This window comes from Hippopotamus amphibius, chromosome 5 (assembly GCF_030028045.1).
Source record: "Hippopotamus amphibius kiboko isolate mHipAmp2 chromosome 5, mHipAmp2.hap2, whole genome shotgun sequence".
NCBI lineage: Eukaryota > Metazoa > Chordata > Mammalia > Artiodactyla > Hippopotamidae > Hippopotamus > Hippopotamus amphibius.
The window spans coordinates 84,771,450-84,788,002 of NC_080190.1; the positions used below are offsets into that span (position 1 = coordinate 84,771,450).

At 42.2% G+C, this 16,553-nt stretch overlaps 1 protein-coding gene across 7 annotated transcripts in view; it reads left to right on the forward strand.

The window, feature by feature from the left end:
• MTR (5-methyltetrahydrofolate-homocysteine methyltransferase) overlaps positions 1–16,553 on the forward strand; it is a 108,964-nt gene that overhangs the window by 58,891 nt on the left and 33,520 nt on the right. For all 7 annotated transcript variants that reach the window (XM_057736227.1, XM_057736228.1, XM_057736231.1 and 4 more), the window contains 4 exons: positions 6,308–6,397; positions 7,474–7,626; positions 10,515–10,622; positions 11,869–11,969. In XM_057736227.1, coding sequence (XP_057592210.1) covers positions 6,308–6,397; positions 7,474–7,626; positions 10,515–10,622; positions 11,869–11,969 — 452 coding nt within the window. The remainder of the gene's footprint in view (positions 1–6,307; positions 6,398–7,473; positions 7,627–10,514; positions 10,623–11,868; positions 11,970–16,553) is intronic.

Sequence of the window (16,553 nt, forward strand, 5' to 3'; positions counted from 1 at the left end):
TCTATACACACACACACACTCACATACATTTTTATAAAAATCTGTATTCTTGATGCTTTTCTGGTAACCTGTTTGTTTAGTGGTATACTGGAAACACCTTTCCATTTTATTAGATACTTTTTTACCTCATAGTGTAAATTGTCTATTTTGGTTTTTCTTGTGTGGCTAGGTGGTTCCCTGATTCCTGTTGTTATATGTTTACGTTTGTATACCTGTTTTCTTAGGATCTGGTCCAGTTGTAGCAAAGTTCTACAGTTCAGGGCTTGAGGTCTGTACGCATTTGATCTGTAGACATGAGTCTCATTTTAGTTAATCCGAAAATCAGTTCCTTGTTTCCATTTATTATGTGTTGGGAAGTCCTAGGTATAGTAAGTATTTATCATGGGTGCTGCTTCCTAGAGCTCAGGTTGAGGAAAGATGAGATCTTTACCTCAAGAAAACTTACTTTTTAATGTGTTTCAGAAAGCGATAGCAGAGGAAGACATTTTTCTCACAAAGCACGTGAGGAAAGTGGCAGAATGCTTTTGTATGTGTTGCCACCTGTGTTAATGTTTTCCGTGTTAAAATCTCGGTTCATCTCTGGCAGAACTGCTGAGTTTTCCTCTTCCTTTGACGAGTACTAAAGTGTTCTGGAAGAAGGACAGGACAACTTAGAATTAATTGCATCCTTGATTTATCAGCCTCACAGGTGACGGGATTTAGATTTCTGAAACAGCCCACGTTAGCCTTAGGTTCCTCCAGCAAAGCAGAGTGGAGTTCAGACTCAGTGCCAGTGAGCACACGACCCTCCTCTCAGTTCCTTAGGACATTTCCGATTTCGCATGTGGACCCAGGACAGAATGTCTCAGGTCTTGACTGTTGCAAATATAGTCAAGTTCTGCTTCTCAGCTCGTTACATAAGAAACAGTGCCGAGATTTCCTTCCCTATTTCCACGATTGTTTCTACTCAGATAGACGAAGTGCTGAGCCTTTTAATACTCTTTGGACGTCAGGACATGAGTGTGAAACACTACTCAGTTTTTGTCTTTAGCCTGCCTTCCACTTAGCGGGGGATCCTTCATTAGTTACTGACTAAGATAGGGTTCTGCTGAAGGCCAGAAGGGCATCTTAGCTTCTATAATCAGGAAGTTATACTAGAGCATTCTTAATTAACCCATAAAGTGTTATTTCATCTCCTCCACTGTTCAGATAAGACAGCTTTTACTTAGGAAAGATAGGGCTCTGTAAGCCTATTCTCATTTAAGGTTTTGTATTTTATATCAGTCATTCTTTTTGGTCTGTGTTCACTTTCACTATTAGTTTACAAGTTTTTGTTTCTTTATATCTTGCTGAGCTGCCAAGAGGTTTTGCCCCTGGGGCAGAGCTGAAGATTAAGGGGAAATCTTAATAGCAATTGCAAGCGTTCAGCAACCCATCATATAGAAAGTTGCCTCCTTCGTGTGATCACAAGGAGTTATTACAAGCCATTGACCCCCCTGTCAAGTAGGCTGTCTGCGTTGAAGGTGACTTCTGTTACCAGTAAGGAACTAATAACCAGAACAGGTGTGCTTTCATCACTCAGGAGTCGTCAGCTCTGTAGCCATGCCTTAGGGTGCACTGAGTGCAAAGGGAGCGTGAAAAGCAGGAATGTTACTAGGCAAATCAAGGTGGAGGAACTGTTTTTTCTTTATAAGAGAATGATTCTCTCTCTTTGTTATGAGATGATGAAGTCTGCACCCAAGTTTCATCTGATAGATTATTCAGTATTAAAAAGAGTAGAAAGAGTCCTGTCTCTGATCTTCCTAAACTCTCTCACGGGCTTTATTGAAAAATAATTCCCCTGATTTGGTGCAGACTGACCTGTGGTGAATAAATTATCTTGGGTAAGAAGCAGCTCCAGGTGTCATGAGACCATGTAATTCATGTGGAGTTTATTTATTAGGCAGTACTTTTTGGGCGTGACCAGGCAGGATCTCTGCTCTGGGTCAGAGGGCTCTTGAACGGTCTCAGATTGTGAGAATACACAAGTCCCCAACTTACCGTGGTGCGAAAGCAGCAAGCATTAAATAGAAACTGTACTTCAAATTTTGAATTTTGACCTTTTCCGCGGCGAGTGATATGCAGTACCATCCTCTCTCGTGATGCGGGTGGCGGCAGGGAATCACAGGGAATCGCAGCTCCCGGTCAGCCGCGCCGTTGCGAGGGGAAACAGCCACTACTCTTACAACCACTCTGGACCCACGTGGCCATTCTGCTTTTCACTGTCAGGACAGTATTCAGTAAATTACATGAGGTATTCAACACATCAGTAAGCTTTGTGTTAGATGATTTTGCCCAACTATAGGATAATATGAGTGTTCTGAGCATGTTAGGGTAGCCCAGGCTAAGCTGTGAAGTTCATGGTTAGGGTGTAAATGTGTTCTCGACTTACGATATTTTCAGTTTATGATGGTTTTATCGGATGAAGTATTCTTGGTACTTTTCTGGAGAGAAGGCCATCTGTTCCTTGATATGGCCTTGGTGCTTCTCATTGCCAGTGGGCACTCATCCTCCCCTTTGGTTTTCTCTCAGGCAGTTTCCTCCCTTGATGCTGGTCCAGTTTAACATCAAAAACAAAACCCAGGTCCCCAAGAGGTCCCTGTGAAGCAGGAGCCGCTCTCGAGCAGTAGATGCAGATGAAGGAGTAGCCAGTGGACACGGCGGTTGAGTGGCCGCTGTGCTTGGAAGCTTTCTGTTTTGATGACCTTCCTTGCTGTGTGTGGTGTCTGGCCGACTTAGTGTGTGAAACTGCAGCAACTTGTGTTTAGATCATGGAGAGCGTCCTACTGGATAACTAGTTGGAAAGCAGATGGGTGCAGCATGCTGGGTCGTACTTCTGAAATAGCTGCTCTTAAATGGTACCATTTAAAGTATTGATTTTCTGAAGTATGTTTATCATTTATCAGGTGTGGTAGTGAAACCCCCGACACTGCAGGGAAATCCTCACTGGTCCTCACTGCATCCTCGTTTCCCACTGTTCATAACGGCACATGTGTCAACCCCTCCCTGCCCCTTCTGTGTGAACACACCAGGTCTTTTTTCCAAGAGTGTTTGGAACACTCTGCCCTGTTTTTACTTATCAGCCTCCATCCTGCAGGCAGGAATAGCCTGATTGTGTGGCTAATAGAACAAATGGTGTTTACATGTATCAAGTGATGTGAACGTGAGCTTTAGAAGGATTCTTTCTTTTTTTATTCTTTTTTTTCCCTTCCCTGTGTCACACAGCTCTGGTTTTGTATTTTCTCTTAAATAAAGGTCAGGGTATATAGTCTATGAATTTTGTAATTTTTAAGCTTTTTAACTGAGATATAATTAACATATCACATTAGTTTTAGGTGTACAGCGTGATGATTTGATGTCAGTATCTACTGTGAAATGATGATAGTAAGTCTAGTTAACATCTATCACCACACTGTTTTGTTTTTTTTTAGATTCCAAATATAAGTGAGATCGTACTGTGTTTGTCTTTCTCTGTCTGACTTATTTCATGCAGCATGATGCCCTCAAGGTCCACCCATGACAGGATTTCCTTTTTTTTATGGCCGAATAATATTCCATTGTATATATACACCACACTTTCTATATCCATTCATTCACTGATAAACACTTAGGTTGTTTCCATGTCTTGGCTGTTGTAAATAATGCTGAATATATATACTTATACACACACACACACACACACACATTTTTAATTGCCATCTTCTTTAAGGCGTATGAGAGAGGCATTGGTCTCTCAACATGTGAGGAAGCCCTGCGCCGTTCGGTTACCACACCAGCCCTCAACCTGGGAACTGACCCAGGCCCTTCCTTCTCTCCTTCTACACTGTCCATTACTTGATGCCTTTATGTTTGTCCTTTCCTCCTCTTCGTGTTCCTACTGCTGTCGTTCAGGCCTTCATCATGGACTGTTAAAACATTCTCCCCCTTCTAGGGTTCTCTTAAAAATACTATGATGGGAATTCCCTGGCGATCCAGTTGCTACAACTCAGCGCTTTCACTGCCAAGGACCAGGTTCAGTCCCTGGTCAGGGAACTAAGATCCCACAAACTGTGTGGCCAAACAAAAAAGACTACTTTGGAGGTTACTCTGCAGCTTCAGAACTTTGTGTTGTGTCATTCCTCCCCCTCCGCCCCCACCACCATTGCCTGGAAGGTTCAGTCCAAGTGCTATAGCATGGATCTGTGGCACTCTGTGACTTGGCCTCTCCTGTCCTGCACAAACATTGCTCTGGAGAATCCGTTCTTGTTAGGCATTAAATCATTCAGCGCATATTTACCCAACTCTTGTTTTGTGCTTTGCTCTTTCTGTACTTAGAGGGTCTAACTAGTAAGAGAGACGTGCCCCTACAGAGCCTGCAGCTTAGTGAGACATGCAAACGTGTGTAGAGGCAGTTGTCATCCGTTGTGGTAGGTAGGTGCGGTGACAGGGCATGTATCGGATGCTATGAGACTGCTTAGGAAGGACACTGAACCCAAAGGTGGAGGTGGTCAGGGAAAGCCTCCCAGAAGTGCTGGGTCAGGTGAGACCTGAAAGCTCAATAGGAGTTAGCCCGGCTAAATTTGGGGAGGGAGTGCAGTACTGGTTTTCCCTGCCAGAGGAGGAGTGTTTGCATCTAGCTGGGGCCTGGCATTCTGGTAGGTGCTGAATTAATGTCAGATAAACGGAGGTGACGGGCCAGGGATGACAGAGATGATGGAGAACGTAAGGAATTGAAATGTTCAAGACGGCTGAGTTTGTTGGGAATGGCAGAGATGAAGCTGGGAGGACGTCAGATCAGGGCGTCACACGGCATGGGAAGGAGTTGGTACTCTATCCAGAGAGCAACAGGGAATTTACAGTGAAGTTTTTCCCGTGGGGGCAGTTTGGTCAGGTTTGCGTTTTGGAAAGGTCCCTCTGGCTTACAGTGCGGAAGATGCGCTGGAGACCAGGGTGATCCTGGGCCTGGAGACCAGTTGGCTGCTTGGGCTGTGAAAGTGGAAGTGAAGTGGAGAGAAATATGGGGGCGGTGTCATCATTAGGACTCGGTGATTGACTGAATGTGAGGAATGGATGGAGCGTCAAGAGTCACACCTAGGTTTCTGGTTTGAGTAACTAGTGCCATCAGTCGAGGTGGAGGAGACCGATAACGCCATTCGCCCTCCGTACCGTGATCACTGCGCTTCTGTCCCTCTGCTGAACTTGTCAGCTTCCTCGAAGTCTCTCTTCACCACTCCAGTACGTGACGATCACTCCCTCCGCAAAATTCCTAGCCTCGTCTGTATCCTCTCCTCGTTCAGCCCTTGGCGTGTGCTTTCTCTTTAGCTTTCCTTTCTTTGTGTACTTCCGCCTCCCTTATGATACGGCAAAGTCCTTGAGAGCACAGTCTGTGTGTTTTACCTCGCAGTGTGCCCACCTCCAGGATGATATTTGCCTTAGCTTCGCTACAGCCTCTCCGCACATCTCTGTGGGTGGTGATGGTCCTTCTGGAGAACTTTAAAAGCTCATCAGATATGAAGTTTATCTTCTCTTACTGTCCTGGAAATCTTTGGTCCTAGGATGCTATCCTTTAGGAAAGGAAGGAAAAAAAAAAATGGAGCCTTATTCTGTCTCCCTCCTAAACATTCAAATCCTAGTGGTTTTCATTTTGTAATTATAGAAATGTCAAAGCACTGTGCTGTGCACCAGGAACTAACAGTGTTGTAGGTCGATTATGCTTTTAAAACAAACTAACTTGTAGAAAAAGAGATCAGATCTGTGATTACTAGAGGCAGGGGGTGGTGGGAGGGAGAACAGGATAAAGGCAGTCAAGGTACAGACTTCCTCGTAAGATAAATAAGTACTGGGGTGTATTGTACAGCATGAGAAATGTAATTAACACTGCTGTATGTTGTATATGAAGGTTGTTAAGAGAATAACTCCTGAGAGTTCTCATCACAAGAAGTGCTTTTTTTTCTTTTTCGTTTATTCTGTATCTGTATGAGATGATGGATGTTCATGTATTTGTTGTGATAAACATTTCACGATGTGTGCAAGGCAGCTCATTATGCTGTACACCTTAAACTTAAACAGTGCTATATGCCAATTATGTTATATTTCAGTAAAACTGGAAGGAAAAAAAATTTTTTAAAGCAGTTCAAATTCTGAAAGATTTCTCTCTTTCGCTCTCTCCTTACCTCACATATTTACCGAGATCTTAATTCATGCTGGATACTCTACTAGGGCCTTGAAATGTAAAAGAAGAATAAGGCATAGTTCTTTTCTGCCAATTAGCTGAGTAAGTGACCATCTCTCTGTCCAAATTTCAATCCAGACTCAGGGCAAAGGAGGGAAGAAGGTCATCCAGACTGACGAGTGGAGGAGTGGCCCCATCGAAGGGCGCCTTGAGTACGCCCTCGTGAAGGTGAGTGTGGGCTGCAGGCTGGGGCTGGTCCCAGTGGCTGATGACGTGGCTGGAGGGGAGGTGCTGGCAGCAGCTGACAGAGGAGGTTCCCTGGACCACCCTGGGTGATTTTGCCCTCCACCCCTCCCCTATCTCTAGCACCTTTGGTACTATCTAGACGTATTTTTGGTCGTCCCAACTGGGGATGGAAGCTTTTACTGGCATCCAGTGGCCAGGGATGCCACCAAACATCCTGTGATGCGCAGGACAGGCTGCGCCACAGAGAGGTATTCAGTCCACACTGTCAGTAGTGCCGAGGTGGAGAAATGCTGTCCTAGACCAAGTGGCTGTCATTCGGTCAACAAGTGAGTCCTGGCTCTTCTGCTGTAATTGAAATTTTAGGCCAGATAAATCATCTCTTGGCTTCAGTTTCTGCTCTTGTGAGTCTGGGAAATTTCAGAGTTCTTTTTTTGCCTCTAGAATTTAAATTTGAATTTCTTGGACCTTTTGAGATTCACGTACTTCAGGTTGTGGAACTAATCGGCCACCTCCCAGGATCCTTGAAGTGGGAATGCTGGAGGGCCAGGGCTTGACCAGTGGGGGCTGACCTTGAACTTCGCCTGAGCGTTCTGCCCATTGTCGTTCCTGCCCTCACTGAGCCCTGTGAATTACAGTGAGAAAACATACTGGTTTCGCAGGAGATGTTTGTTCATATATAAGCTGTTAAACCACTGGGATAAAAAGTGTATTTTATTATGAATTTGAACTTAACTTACTAGTACTCCCTGTGTCACTAATTTTTCACTTTTACTCAGTACTTACTTTATATTAATAAAGCCAGCTAAGCACTTTGCATGAGTTATCTCTTTTAATCCTCAAAATAACCGTGTGAGGTTGGTGCTATGTGATATATTCATCGAGGAAGCTCAGGTTTAATGAATTGTCTAAATTAGTGACAGGAGCCAGGGTTTGAACCCATACAGTCTGATTCCAAACCCATAATCTTAAGTATTTCCATGATTTATTCTTTGTTGGCTGTTTGAACTTAAGCCAATTTTTTTATGTGATATTTTTCCCTTTCTTTTTTTTTAAAATAGGGCATTGAAAAATACATTATTGAGGATACTGAGGAAGCCAGGTTAAACCAGGAAAAATATCCCCGACCTCTGAATATCATTGAAGGGCCACTGATGAATGGCATGAAAATCGTTGGTGATCTTTTTGGAGCAGGAAAAATGTTTCTACCTCAGGTTGGCAAATGGTGGGGGGAAATTTTCACAATTGAAAGGAAAAGCCTTTATCTTTTAATGAATAATAGGTTTGGGTATATTTCTCAGGTTTTAATTTTGATAAGAGCTCAGGGGCATTGAGATGTGATTCTTGTCATTCTTTCTTTAAATGCATTTTTAGGAGTAGCCTGGAAAAGTCCATCTAGGCTGGTGTGGTGGTTAGAGGTCATCTGGACATTCACAGCATTGCAGTCTTCATGTTCTAGGCTTCTATACCACCTCTTACCCCAACACCTGTCTCTCCCCCACCCCCCAATTAAAATGAAACCCAGGATTAAAGTTAATCATATTAAGATTTGATTTGAGCAGCCAGTGTTCATCCTTAAGGATAAATATTTTGAAAAGGTCATTACCATTTTAAATAATGATATACATTAAATGATATGTTTCAAATAAAACCAGTATTCTTACTCTTATTTTGATTTACAGCAGCTATGGACCACATCAGTTAACAAGTATTCGATACATATTGAACCTTCAGGGTTCAAGTCTGTGAGGCATACAAAAAACTAAAAGTCCTTGTTCTTTTTTTTTTTTTCTTATTTAACTTTTTTTAAAAATAGAAGTATAGTTGATTTTTAAAAACTCATTCTATATATAATTATTCATTGCCCATCTCCCCCATTTTCCTTCATAGCATTCATCTTTTCTTGTAGCTTATTGTTTTAAAATTAATATACAATAAACTGCACATATTTAAAGGATGCCATTTGATAAGTTTTAACAGGTCTGCACCTGTGAAACCATCTCACCACACTCAAGATAAGGAGCATTCAGTTGTCCTGTCTTCATCTCCCCGAGTCTGCGACAGTTCCACAGTCTTTATTTTCATAATGTTAACTTACTATATTAACTTTTTATTTTTGCGTTAACTTTAGACCTACAGACAAGTTGCAGATGTAGTTTAAAAGTGTCCATGTATCCCTCACTCAACTTCTTCCTCTAATGTTAACATTTTTACTTGATCATAGTACAGTTATCAGAACCAGGAAATTAACGCTGCTATAACACTGTTAACTAAAGACCTTACTCATATTTCACTAGCATTTCTGCTACTGTTCTCTTTGTGTTCTACAATCCCACGTTGCTTTTATCCTGCCTTTTCTAACAGTTCCTGAGTCTTTCCCTGTGACCTGGACTTTTGAAGAGTATTGTATAGTTTGATGATGGTAACCTGTCAGTTGGAATTTGTCTGATGTTTTCTCTGTGCCCTTCTCAGTGGGTCATATCAGGAGGTCCATCATGTGGCTCTGTCTCGTTACTGGTGAGGTTAACTTTGGTCACTTTGTTAATGGTGTCTGCTGTGTCTCCACTATAAATTTACTTCTGGGGAGAAACTGAGACTGTGCAAATATCCTGTTTCTCATCCTATTTCTACTCATGAATTTTAGTATATATTGATGAATTTTATAAAAGGCCCTGTTCTTTTTTGTCTGTTTAACAGTTTTGACATGTTACATTTTGTAAATGTAAGGTGCACAGTGATACATGTATATATTGTGATATGATTGCCATTGAAGCAATTTTTATCACATGGTATCATTATGGTACAATATTGTTATCTATATTCATTGTGCTGTGTATTAGATCTCTATGGCTTCTTTACTTGTTACAGGTTTGTACCCTGAAACACCATCAGTCTTATCCTCCCATCCCCTATCCCCGCCACCATTCTACTCTCTGTTTTGTTTTTTTCTTTCCAGTTTGACTTTTTTAGGTTCCACATATAAGTGATATCATACAGTACTTGTCTTTCTCTGTCTGATTTATCTTGCTTAGTGTAATGTACTCAAGGTTCATCTGTGTATTTTGCACATGGCAGGATATCCTCTTTTATCATGGCTGAATAATAATCCATTGTATAAATGTGCCACATGTTTTTTATCCATTCATCTATTGATGGGCATTTGGGTTGTTTCCATATCTTGGCTACTGTAAATAATGCTTTGATAAACATAGGTGTGCAAACATCTTATTGAAATCCTGTGTTCATACCCCTTGGGTTTATATCCAGAAGTGGAATTGCTGGATGATATGGTAGACCTATTTTTAATTTTTTAAAGAACCTCCATTTGTTTTCCATATAGTTGGACTAATTTACATTGCCACCAAACAGAGCGTAAGAGTTCCCTTTTCACCACATCGTCACCAGCACCTGTTGTTGCTTATCTTGATGGCTATTCTGACAGGTGTGAGGTGATATCTCAGTATGGTTTTGATTAACATTTCCCTGATGATTAGTGGTGTTGAGCATCTTTTCATATGACTTTTGGCCATTTGATAGCCTCTTTGGAAAAGTGTCTTTTTAGTTCTTTTGCCCACTTTTTGATCGGAATATTTGTCTTTTTGTTATAAAGTTGTGTTAGTTCTTTACATATTTTGGATATTAATTGCTATCCAATATATGTGCAAAATTCTTCTCCAATTCTGTAAGCTTTAAAAGGTCCTTTTTTGCATAAGCCTTAATTATAAGTGAATTGTCATGCTAGGGATTGAGAGGAGAAGGCTGAGACGGGGCACTTGGAGGAGAAGCTTGACACCTGAAGGATGTGTAGAACTTGGAGACCTGATGAAGGGCCTTCTGGACAGAGAAGAAACAATGTGCAGAAGTTCAGAGGACAGAAACTGCGACATTTGATTCCTAGCCCTGTTTTCCTTCTGCTCTACCTCATTCATTGACATTCCCGGTGGGGATCTCCTTCCTCACCCTGCCCACTGTCATAGTGGACTCCAGGGTGGCTGACCTGAGGACAAAGCGTGCATAATAATTGGTGCTAAAATTTCACAGGTGGCCAGTGACAAGCATCCGGGTGTTTTGGTAAAGATGCCTGACTCTGTATTTTCCCCAGGTTATAAAGTCAGCTCGGGTCATGAAGAAGGCTGTGGGTCACCTTATTCCCTTCATGGAAAAAGAGAGAGAAGAAACCAAAGTGCTAACTGACACAGTAGAAGACGAGGCAAGTCATTTTGTCTGGGTCTGTGGGCCCTGTGAGCATTGGCTCTGGACTCTTACTGGGGTGGGCGTAGGGACCTTGGCCATCGGGCGTGGCTGTGTTTGTTGTTGGAGATGAAAGAGAGAAATATATCCTGGCATTTTCCCCATAAATGTGGCTTCATGAAATTTTTAATAGGAACATAAAGCCTTTTTTGAATAGGCTTTTCAAACAAAGCCAACGATTTCAAACAAAAACAGGTTGTTCATTCATCTGCTGACTATTTACGAAGCTCCTACTGTGTACCAGGTGCTGTGCTTGACACTAGCGAAAAACATTCGGTCTCTGCCCTTGAGATACTGTTTGGCTTTGGAAAAGCTCTTCACTGAATATTCTCTGTGTGCTGGTCGTGTTCTTGGCACCGCTTTTGGATCCAATTCCATTCTTGTTGGCTGCACCACCCCAGTAACTCATTAAGCTTTTGACCTTGCTGAGCTTCCTGTGAAGCTCAGGCAGCTTTGGCCCCTAGGATTCTGAATTCTTAAATGGATCTGAGTTTGTGAATGGCTGTGACATAGTGTTTATAAAAATCCCACTTCCCTTGCATGCCTTTTTCTTTGCTTTTTCTCTTCTTCTCTCCTTTTCCTTTTCCTTCCTTCCTTTGTTTCGGGGGGAGGGGATGCTGATGGTGCGTGGAGCAGTAGTGTTTAAGGCCCCCTGCACGGGGCTCTTGTGCGCCTTCCCATTCTCCCTGGACACGTGCACTTCACCAGCTCCTCCCTCTCCCTTCACTGCCAACAGTAAACATTCATCAGGCAGCTTTTGGGGGTTAAGGATATGATCGTCAGCCATGGGACTGTTTTGAATTTGAACTTAAACTGTCCTTTGAGGTGATGCAATGCCTGTTCTTGGTTGAAGTCCCCTGAGCAAACCAACTGGGTGGGCCTCCTTTGAGCTGCTGGGGCCTTTGGCCTTCTTCTCACAGAGCAAGGGACTTGGGCTCCGGGCCCATCTTTTTTTTTTTTTTTTGGCCGTGCCACGCAGCATGCGGGATCCTAGTTCCCCGACCAGGGATCAAACCCGCGCCCCCTGCATTGGAAGCTTGGGGTCCTAACCACTGGACCACCAGGGAAGTTCCTCGGGTCCATCCTTGAGGTTGCTTGGTTGTATTGAATTGCTTTCTGTGCCGACACCTGTCTGGCTCTAGAGAACTAGGTGATCTGCCTTGAAATGACCACAGTGATGCTCAGCTGCTTGGCTTCCTCTCCAGGACCCTTACCAAGGCACCATCGTGCTGGCTACCGTTAAAGGCGACGTGCACGACATAGGCAAGAACATCGTTGGAGTAGTCCTTGGCTGCAATAATTTCAGGTAAGTTAAGACCCACTGCTTTCAGCCCCTTTCTTATGTGAAGTGAAAGCATTAACAGGGTAATTCTTTACTGGGTGGGAAGGACAGGGTAGGGCAGTGGCTGTTAGAGTTTTTTTTTTTAGGTGTACAACTTGATATTTTTTTTCTTATTAGTAATGTATATATGGCAATCCCAATCTCCCAATTCATCCCCCCCCCTGCCATTTTCCCTCCTGTTAGAGGTTATTTTTAATCTCTTTTTCTTCACTGTGTTTTTGGATTTTCTGCATTGAACATACCTTTTCAAATGAAGTAAGTATTTAATGCCGTATGCTCAGTAAGGACAACAAGAATAGAAGAAGCTATTCAAGCAGGGTCAAAACAAGCAAGAGGCTTCTTGCGGATTAGGCTTCGGGCCAGAGACTAGGACACTGGGTGCCGCCCGTGGCCCAGGGCCTTGAGCATACTTCCTGTTTCCTCTCAACTGCCAGATTTTTAGAGCCAAGATCTTACTAAGACTTTGGCTAAATGATGTTTTTTAAGAAGGCTTTGACTGTCCAGTTCTTTTTCCTTTGCTTAGAACAGAATCACGCATGCCTCCTGGTGTTGATGAAGCTTGTCTTTGAATGTTGTGTAGGAGTAAATCCTTTTCTTATATCTCTCATTATAGTTGAATAACTATTCAGTGCAAATTTATTTCTGTGCGAGAGCTCATGACCCACAGTAAGAGCATGTTTTGCTCAGATTTCAGCGTATTCTTTGTAATGAAAAGCCTGGTATAACTAATGTCTTCTTTGCTCTGTGTCCAACCAACAGTCCTTTGAATCATGGACTTCTTTCCAATGTGCTGTTTTCTCTGTAGAGAAGAGAGACCTGACTGCAGCTGCAGCTGGGCCCCCTTGGAGCTGTCCTTGCCTGCTGTCAGATGACAGTCACCCTCTAAGCCCCCTCCCTCCCCTCCACATGTTCGTCCATGTCTGTGTTCGAGGCTGATTAAATGCAGCTGAGGACCACTCGGCATGGCTGGAGATGGAGGAGCAGGGTTGGGGCGGCACCTTCTTCCCTCTGGCTGTCTTCACAGGCACTTCTGTTTGGCTGCCTGTTCACCGTCAGAGACGTAGCATTCTGACCTAGTCCTAGAAATGAGGGATGTTGTTCTTGGAATATATTTATTATTTTTTTTAAAGATAAATATACTGGAGATGCAGTGGAGGTTGTTATAATGAGATTTTACCTACAGGATAAGTATTAGGATAAGGAATAAACATTTGGGTGAGGTATTTGCTTCCTAAAATCTCTGACATTTCTGCTATTGTCTCATCTTTTCAAACCCTATGTTGTTGGTTTCTGTTTGCATTCATCATAATTAGTTCAAATTCAGAGAAGCCGATAAATGTTTATAGATCATCCTCTACATACCATGCATTGTATCAGAGACACCAAAATGATGTAGCAGACTTTTCTCCATTCAAGAACTTTACTCTTTATCAGGGTAAAAAGCCAGGAACATATTCAACGGTGATAGTGGGACAAGAACTATAGGCAATTTGTAGGCAAACTCCCTAAAGCAATACTTGAGATATCATTGTTATGTGTTTATCATTTTTTAATATGAAAATGGACAAGTAGCTGAGAGAATCATACCAGGAATGTTTTTTCCTCCAGTTAAGACATTTAAGAGGCCAGGGAGAGCTGTGGCATTTCTCCAGGGTGCTACTGGAGCCCAGTGTTAACAGTGAAAGCGGCTTATTAAACCTGAGGCTTTCCTCCAGCACACCCGCTTCCTCTAGCTTGTGTACTGGGGGTCGCAGTGCGGGCAGACTTTTTCTATCAGGTTAAATACGCTTTTGGGTGTTGTGCCTCATAACACATGGACTCTTGGTGCTGGTGGGTGTAAAGTTATGATGTCAGTAGACAGGTGCCCCCGAGATCTGCCTTATGTAGTTAAACATATGCTTTTGCTGGACATCCGTGTTCCAGGCTGATGCCTGGGTGAATCACCCAGTAGTGTGTCTAGCAAACCATCCAGTACCAGATAGTAATGCAGCTTTCTCATTCCTGGCTCTTTGTCATTGATGCAGTAAATCTCATGAAAAGACAAGTGTTCTTGGTGGGGGAGAAAGAAGTAAAGAGGACTGAAGGTGATAGTTCTGTCTAGACAGAAAGCACACTTTTTATGGGGATGATGCAATAGAATTTGTAGATTTGAGACTTTGAATAGATCTAGGGATGTGTCCACCAAAGGTTTACTAATACCTAACATTTGTTTTCTGTTTCACAATTTATATAGTGCTTTTGTTATTATTTTTTTAACTTTTCTTTTTTCTTTTTTTAAAACATTTATTTATTATTTTATTTATCTATCTATTTTTGGCTGCGTTGGGTCTTCATTGCTGTGTGCCAGGTTTCACTAGTTGTGGCGAGCAGGGGCTACACTTCGCTGTGGTATGCAGACTTCTCAGTGCAGTGACTTCTCTTGTTGCGGAGCAGAGGCTGTAGGTGCACAGGCTTTAGTAGTTTCGGCACATGGGCGCAGTGGTTGTTCCCCGAGGGCTCTATAGCACAGGCTCAGTAGTTGTGGTACATGGGCTTAGTTGCTCTACTGCACGTGGGATTTTCCTGGACCAGGGCTTGAAGCTGTGTCCCCTGCATTGGCAGGCAAATTCTTAACCACTGCGCCGCCAGGGAGGTCCTATATAGTGCTTTTATAGAACTTTTCTTTCTTTTTTTGGGGGGGGAGGGGTATCTTTTCTTCCTTCCTTCTTTCTCTTTCTTTCATCCTTCCTTCCTTTCTTTCTTTCTGTCTTTCTCTTTCTCTCTCTCTCTCACCCCGCCCCCCCCATCCTTCATTCTTTCTTTTTATGGTTTTGATCCTGCTTTGCCTGCCTCAATTGCTGTATTTCTCATTTTACACAGCTAGCAAGTGGCAGGGTGTACTCAGGGGTTCTGAATCCAAAAGTCAGGATTCTGTGTTATGTCAGTTTAGTTTCCAGTATTTATTCCAGTTATAAACAATTTTAACTGTAATGTCTAATATTAATATTCTAGTTAACTTCCTCTTAAGAAACAATTTGGAATATTTAAAATATTTTTGATGAGATATTTGATTACATGAAGGGATCTTAGGTATACTCTTTAATAATAATTATGTAAAAAGACAAATGTGGACTTTTCCCATTTAACAGATAAAGCACACTGTTTAATTGGGTAAGAAAAAGTAGGATATATTAACAGAAATGTTAAAATTAGATATCATATGTCTAATAGTTTAAAAAATATGGATCAGTGAATCAGATAATAAGGCATGTTTTCATTTTAACCAGTCGTTCTTGATATAACTGTCTGGTATGGGTAAATAATAAGCAACGTATGGCTAAGAAGAGAGCCCTTTGAAACAGTATAATGTTAGGTTTTCAGCTGAGTGAGGAAGATGAGTGTATCTAAGTTAAGGGCGCATGAATCCCGTCTCTCCCAGCACCTCACATGCTCTCTTGATAATTATTTGGAGGCTTTCAGCCGTGTGTGTGTGGGGTGGGGGGGGGGTTTCCAGCTTCATTGAGATGTAGTTGACATATAACATTGTGTAAATTTAGGGTGTAAAATGTGCTGATTTGATACACTTACATATTGCAGTATGATCGCCACCATAGTGTTAGCTAACACCTCCGTCACATCACTTAATTACCATTTCTTGTTTGTGGTGAGAACAGTAAGCTCCCCCTTCTTAGCACTCTCTCAGTGCTGTGTATCAGATCCCTAGAACTTGTTCATCTTCCAGCTGGAAGTTTGTACCCTTGACCAACATATTCCCATTTTCCCCACCCCACGGCCCCTGGTAACACCTGTTCTACCCTGTTTCTATGAGTTCAGCTTTTTTTAGATTACCCATGTAAGCGTATCATATAGTACTTGTCTCTCTGTGTCTGACTTATTTCACTTAGCGTAATACTCTCAAGGTCCATCCATGTCGCAGTGGCAGGATTTCCTTCTTTCTTATGACTTCTTATGGTTCCATTGTATGCATTTATCACCTCTTTATCCATTTATCTGTTCTTAACCACAGATTGGAAACCGTAGTTGGGGCTGTAGACTGGTATGGTACCCCCATCTGGTGGTGGTACATGTGAATTGCAGGGTCAGAAGACGCCACCACCCTTTTTGGGAGGGAGGTGTTTGTTTTTCCTTTGTTTTGTTTGTTTGTTTTGTTTTATTTTGAAACTGCCACCTTTAACTTCATTTCAAATGACAGCAAATATGAGGCACCCTAAGTGGATGCAGATGTAAAGCTAGCTTTATTTTCCATTTTAATTCCTTCTGGAGAGTAAAAGGGGCTTTATCTATTACAAAATTTATTGCTAAGCCGTTTAGTGCAGCTTACATTTTTTTCTGAATTAGAAACCCAGATTAAATGCTTGTGTTTACAGCTCTCTTGTAAGCATTTTAGGAAGGTGATTATAAAATACAAAATTTTCTATAACATCATTTTTATTTTCTTTAATCGCTCATGTGGCAAAATATAAGAATGTGTGTAAGAGGCTTACAGACATGGGGTATAGCTCAGAGTGCAGAAGGGAAACCAAGAGAAAGCCAAGGGAGGTGGAGAGG